This window comes from Phallusia mammillata, chromosome 5 (assembly GCF_965637545.1).
Source record: "Phallusia mammillata chromosome 5, kaPhaMamm4.hap1.1, whole genome shotgun sequence".
NCBI classification, from domain to species: Eukaryota; Metazoa; Chordata; class Ascidiacea; order Phlebobranchia; family Ascidiidae; genus Phallusia; species Phallusia mammillata.
Genome location: NC_137256.1, coordinates 1578018 through 1584856, shown reverse-complemented (window position 1 = coordinate 1584856; position 6839 = coordinate 1578018). Strand labels below are relative to the sequence as shown.

General features: G+C 38.0%; 1 protein-coding gene across 1 annotated transcript; it reads left to right on the top strand.

Moving 5' to 3' along the window:
- The first annotated feature begins 1566 nt into the window (after positions 1 to 1566).
- Positions 1567 to 6791, top strand: LOC145228385 (uncharacterized). Its single transcript, XM_080093433.1, has 5 exons — positions 1567 to 1770; positions 4078 to 4213; positions 4738 to 4892; positions 5288 to 5509; positions 6087 to 6791. The coding sequence occupies exons 1-5, from the start codon at positions 1587 to 1589 to the stop codon at positions 6188 to 6190; spliced, it is 801 nt and encodes a 266-aa protein (XP_079949559.1). The 5' UTR covers positions 1567 to 1586; the 3' UTR covers positions 6191 to 6791.
- The last annotated feature ends 48 nt before the right edge of the window (positions 6792 to 6839 follow it).

The following is a 6839-nucleotide window of genomic DNA, read 5'->3' as shown; positions in this document are numbered from 1 at the left end:
AGACTCGAAGGTTGGGTGTTGAAAACCACTACAGCAGTGATGGATTAACCATTAGGCAAAGTAGGCACGTGTCTATACAGGCCAGTCAAAAATCCAGGCCACTTTAAATGATTTGGCAACACTAATAATTCTAATTTTTTAGTTGGCAACCCTGATTTTCGGGCCACTTATAAAATGTGCCTACAGGCCAGCAGACCCTTAATCCGGCACTGTTACAGTGGCTGCTTTTCTTCAAGAAGCTATATGGCAAAACTGCTAGCCCTCTTGGCTAAACTCTATTTCGTAAATCCTACAGGTCACACTATTAAATCTGTACGAATTAAAATAAAATATCTAAACTTTACCGATTTATACTTCATCTCTGCAACAGCACTATAGCTTAAAGTTACAGCAAAACCCAGCAACTTAATGTCATTTTTACGGCAGCTCAGACAGATGAAAAAACTGCCCGGAGGTAAACTCAGTCACACGAGTTGTATAAACAGCAGCAGCATTAAGCCGGTTGCCTGGTAGATTTGCCAATTCATAAACGACGAGTGTTAAGTCAAAAAGGCTTTTTTATAACCTTTTTAATTTATTGCAAACCTATTTGCTGCAAATGGCCGTATCGGAACAACTATACTCACATTTGACACTTTATATCCATGTTAGATTAGCATCGGTAATTAACATTTTGCAGCAAATAGTTTAGAATTAAATATGAATAGTCGGACAGGATGCTTTTGTGACGAATAATGGAGTGACAAAGGTTAATTGTGAAGCGATTGAAATACGGAAAGTCTAATTTTTGCTCAATTACGGGTCATATTTGCCTTTGCCTGCGGCGCCTTTAGGTCAACTTCGTCTACGTCAGCAGATTAAACGCACCTACGACTTCTTAACATCCAAGGTGCAAGTCTTTGCCCCAATATTGCAATGCTGCTGGATGGAATTTTAGCAGTGGTGGGATTTAAATTTTTTGTCAGCCGATTCTATCACAAAAGTCATATTTTTCAGCCGGTTCTATCACAAAAGTCATATTTTTCAGCCGGTTCTATCACAAAAGTCATATTTTTCAGCCGGTTCTATCACAAAAGTCATATTTTTCAGCCGATTCTATCACAAAAGTCATATTTTTCAGCCGGTTCTATCACAAAAGTCATATTTTTCAGCTGGTTCTGTTACAAAAAGTCCATTGACAGTAACCAGTAATGCTAACCGGTTCGCTGATCTCATAAAATTTCGTGAGACTGTTCTACAGAACCGGTGCGAACCGGCTGAATCCCACCACTGGATTATGTCATTGTTAACACTGTGGCCTCTCAAAAGATTTTTGAGATTCACTATATTCGTAGATTAGGTAGACTGTAAAAACATGGTCTAACTTCGAGCCGATTGCAGAAATCAGTCAAAATAGAATTTCCCGGTTTTTAACTTTTGCGCACTGACAAAACAAGAGTGTATGAAACAATGCATGTTAAAAAATTTAAATAGCATTTAAATAGTAGAAAGTTGCATATCAAATTTAAATGACATTCGACTTTACATTTTTTTTGTTTCTAAATATAATTATTTTGTTTTAGGTCATTGCAAAACCAGTGTTAAAAATGTTTACAAAATCTTCAAACGGCTTTAAAACCTTCCTGGTCGCTTTTCTTGTTTGTTGTTTGTTCCAATCCTTTGTCGGAGGTGCTTCGATTCAAAACTTCCCCTGCACCGAAACCGAATCACGTGATCAATGTCGTCACTGCTCCTGTAACTGTCCTACGTCATTCAACGTCACAATACAAAGTAAGGCAACAAAGGTGGTAAATGAAGAAATCATACTCCACCAGGTCTTGGAAGAATGACTTGATTCGTTGAATAATAAAACGGCCTGGAGTACTATGATTTCTATGTGTGAGTGCCGTGATTGCTGGTCTGCGTAAACCAGCGGTTCCCAACCTGTGGGTCGCGACCCCAACTGGGGTCGCCTGGTAATTTGCCTGGGGTCGCGTAAGGGAATGACTCCCAACTCATTTTAGGCCATAGACTAATTTAACAAATAAAAAACAAAATAACTGGGCACTATTCCTTCCTTTCATTGTTTGTTAAAGTATGTAAACTATTAACTACATCTGGGGTGGATCTTTAATTTTCGAAGACTTTTGTTTTCACAAAATGCTAATTTTTGCCTTGTATTACGTAATAATACTGCATTCACATAATCATAATCATCAAGTCAGAACCTGCCCGGGTGGTGGCGAACACCGTGGATATTTGGGTTTGTTTGTATCGGTATCTTACGAAACACCGTAAAATCTGAACAAATTTGGGAACAATTTTGCTTTTGAACAAGCGTGCTGACGAAAAAGCAACTAGTTTGGTTGGTGCCTTACTTGTATGTAACGTCAAACACACAATTGTTGGCAGTGAATGATTGGCCACTATGGTGTACAATGCGATTGTTCTGTAATAAATGGTCACTTTGGGTGATTTGACGAAACTGTTTCTAAACATTGCTAAAGCAAAAAAACGTTAAAGCGAATTGTTCCAAACCAATATTATTTCAAAAACAATTTTTTGTTAAAATTGACGAAGTTTGCTTTTTATTAAACGTATATTGGGCTTTGAGTTGGAACTCATTTGGCTGCACACATGAGTGACGTCATAATTTAAATCCACCACCTTGCATTTTTGTAAAACTCGGAGCCTATGCGTGGGGTCACCGCAACTTGGGAACTGTTTTAAGGGATCGCGGCACCAGAAAGATTGGGAACCGCTGGCGTAGACGCTTTAGTTTAGGGCTAATCCCAGTTATGTATTTATGTTCATCTTAACTGATACTGGCCAATCTGGCGATTCTCTACTACGAAGCTGACCTATGCCTTGTCCTATGGGAATACTTGGCTGATTTGGTATGGTACCTTCAATGGGCCTGGCGTACTATGATTTCTATATTAGTGTGCCGTGATGGTTGCTGATGATCTGCAAGAACGCTTTGGGACTGATCCCAGTTATAAACATTGTTCATACTATTAACAGAATTTTTAGCTCTTCCGGCAGTTTTTTATTGTAATATGCCAACGTTTCGATGTCCCATACGAAACACCTTCATCAGGGTAATGACATACAATGCAAACACAAGTTATTATAAAGCGAAAAGGGCGGCGAAACACACATAAAAAAGGCGATAGAAATAACGCAGTGCGCACCAATGGTCGTGTGATAACACCTGGCTCAATGGTGCAAAAGTGACCGATAAGTTATCGGCATTAGAACGTCCGTTTTAACGTTCATCGTGTTGGTGTGAGAATGTATGTTCCACGACTCCAGGAAACCTCGCTTGTGAAAATCGGTTTCTCTAGCTAACACCTGGGCAGCAGAGAAGTTTATGGTGTGACCGAGGGTAGTAGCATGTTGTGCTAATGCCGATTTTTTAGCATCTTTCTTGGCTACATCCCTCTCGTGTTCTTTACGGCGCGTATTCAGAGATCTTCCCGTCTCGCCAATGTAAATCTCCTTGCACTGTTGACATGGGATCGCGTACACCACACCCCTTGCTGCGTTTGTATCAATGGGATCTTTGGGGTGCGACAGCATCTGACGTAGGGTGTTGACTGGTTTAATCCCTACTGAGACCCCAAAGTCGATTAACATGCGACGTATTACGTCTGTTAACCTAGGAATGTATGGCAAGGTAACAAATGTACGCTCTTTGGACTGAACCTTTTTCCGAGCACCCGTGGTTTTTCGGTCACGGAGGATCCAGTTCGGGTAGCCATTTAACCGCAGGGCCTGGTGTACCCTTCGTAATTCGGTTTGGAGCATTCCGGGTTCTGTGGTCAACCTTCGGGCCTGATCTGTCAGCGATTTCACCACAGCTCTCTTGTGGTGTAGAGGATGGTGAGACGTGAAATGCAAATAGCGCCTGGTGCTGCTAAAAATTCTGTTAATACGTTATGCCTGGCAGCAACAGTGTATTCATTGTTCATACTATACTACCTGTACAGTGGATTGGCCATTTTCTGTTTTCACTGATCACAAATACATAAAACAAAAAAAGACAAAACATAATCTTGTAGTGTAGTTTAACTGAAACGTATTTTCTATTTTTAGAAGACTCGCCATTGTTCGATTGCATACAAGTAACATGCAACCAGTCTTCATTGGAATGCACGTGGAACTATAATGAGTCAGCAAGTTTTGTATTACCGCAAAATGCTTACGTCACTGTGTACAGTTTGTCAGAACGGTGAGTTGCCAGTTCTCTACAAATAAAAAACAATAATAACAAAAAACTAAACTGTACGGTTGTCAATCATATTTATTGCACACCTTGCTTAAAAACAAACATAACAGCAGTATAACATACTGGTTAAAAATGTAATGCAGTTTTGTTGTTTATAAACACAAGACATTGTGATAGAATGCAAATTAATTAATAATATTTTGACAATAATGTTGCCGCCTTCAACTTAGTTAAATTACAAAACATTTCAACACATGAAGTGTGCGTTGAATAAGTTAAGAAAATTGAATAAAATGCCCACATGAGACATATGCAAAATGGCTACCGATTTAAAGACATGTCCCCAAAATAAAAATTAACTTTCCAATACTCGAAAACAGCAAAGTTTGTTTAAAGTGACTTTATAAATATTTTAATTATTCATATTGTTTGTTAGCACATTGTGGGCCATTCTAATAAACACAAAATTATCTCTGGAGGCAGTTATTGTTTCCAGGCAATGACGTTTATTACGTAATAAACAACAGATTTGGATCGTACGTGCCGAGTCCCGGATGTTGTGACGTAGATTTGGATTTGAAACGGTGTGAATTAAAGAATTGCAGTGAAATGTTAAGATTCGGAATAACTGTTGATGGAAAGTTAATGGGAGTTCCACACAATGTCACAACGATTGGTTCATGTGAGTTTTATTTCTCATACAGGCACAGTGTTGTTATGTAAAAGAAATAAGGACGTTTTGAACAGCTTACATTTTTCGATCAAAGCAGTCGGCTTATACATTAGTAAAAATTCTGGTAAAATGTAAAATCTTAAGTTTTTTATCCTGGGTAAGCAGAATCAGATCTAAATTCGAAATTAAAAGTGTTTTTGCAGTGTTTTCGTTAATTAACTTATAAACTGTTCTTATGGGGTTGGTTGAAGCGGTACCAAATTGTTGCATGGAAACAAACGTTGATCGAAAAAAATCTTTGCATTATTTAACTTTTAGAATTGGAACATATTATTTCAAAAAAGAATCTTGGTTTAAGTCTGATCAAAAGAATTTCAACTAAATTTTATTTTTTCGACCAACAGGCGAACAATCAACAACCACTGAAGAACCGAAGCAAACCAGAATCGGAGGTTTTATTCCATTCGAAAAATTTGACGTGGAGGGTCCTGGTTCGAACCCCACCGCGTACCACTTCTACGCCATTTTGCTCTGCCTCGTAGGTTCGCTTCTTCTCGCCTTCGCGTCCGTGTTCTGTTATTTTCAGCAGAAGAGGAAGACGATTGTAAAGAGCGGCCGTAACCAAGGTAACATGACGTGTTGGTTGCGTGGAGATTTTATTTTATTGATAATTATCAACGTCATTCAAATCCGATTGTCTACTCTATAACTACTTACATATATTTATATAAATATATAAGCATTAAGCTAATACATGATAAGGATATTGTAATCCAGTTTACTTTGTGGTTTATATGCCCAGTTGTGGCATCGAACAGACTAGGTGAGGCATGGCGTTTTTCTGCCTGTTACTCCAAACAAACTGGAGGGCCATTAGATGGCTACACTAGCCAATACAGCCTCTTGTCACCAACTGCACTGATGAGAGCATACATTTCGAAACAGTGTGCACTGTCTGGAAGTTTAGGACAAAAAAAATATGTTTATTAACTTCATGCTATTTTTAATGCATTTTGAATGATTATCCTGAGAAAAAAATGGTATTCAAAGACCTTATAAAGTTAACCCTAACTAAACGATGTAAACTTATTTAACAACCCGAATGATACATAAAACAAATCAACGTTTTTAATCTTATTTTTTTCGGAAATTCTTTAGTTGTAACAACTATAACTAAATAACATAAGCTTTCCTGATATTTAGAATTCCGTCGAAGCAAAGTTGTGAGAAAATCAGCGGCGCCTTCGATTTCGACCTCGGAGAAAAATTCGGATCCAACAAGAACAAGTTTCTTACAAGAATGGTGACAGAAGCTATAGAGATAAAAAAAACTCATCAGATAGAAATGGCATTTTACTGACGCGGTACAGGAACATGGATTCTGTTTGTGGCTTTATGTGGACGATATTAACGCCTTATGATACGGTGTAGCTGCAGCGCGTTTTGTCATAAGCCGCAAATTGTACCCTTCACTGTTTTGCGCTCAATAACGTCTCAGCGTTGCCCAGCTATTTCCGGCTTGGTGATTGTTTTAGTGCTATCGTGTCGCTATGTTTTCTTTCACCGAGCAAAATAAACTTAAAACTCATATTATTCTGGGCAATAGTACCATGCTTTTGTTTTTATGTTCTTCAATGCTCTTTTTTACGTCTGAAACAAACAGTGTTTCAATTTGATTACTTTACTGCGTTTCAATAAAATGTTATTGCTTTTATTTCTTTGATCTTAATGTGTCTCTGACTATTTCATTAAATAACGCTTGTTAAGTGTTTTTGTTTGGAGAAACACTGTTAATTTGAATACTTCTTTTATGACGTGGCGATATTTATCGTTATTTGCGTTGGTCTTTTCCTACTTATTGAAATAACCTTGTCATCAGTTGTATAAAAGCCTCAATACAATTTACATTCCAAAACAAACAAACAAACCTGTTTCGTTACTTACTTATTCATGTAT

What these genes read in the sequence shown, in the direction of transcription:
- LOC145228385 (XM_080093433.1), top strand. Translation starts at nt 1,587, where the DNA reads ATGTTTACAAAATCTTCAAACGGCTTTAAAACCTTCCTGGTCGCTTTT. An exon ending in ATTCAACGTCACAATACAAA is followed by an intron (nt 1,771 to 4,077) that starts GTAAGGCAACAA and finishes TTCTATTTTTAG; the next exon opens with AAGACTCGCCATTGTTCGAT. An exon ending in TGTCACAACGATTGGTTCAT is followed by an intron (nt 4,893 to 5,287) that starts GTGAGTTTTATT and finishes TTCGACCAACAG; the next exon opens with GCGAACAATCAACAACCACT.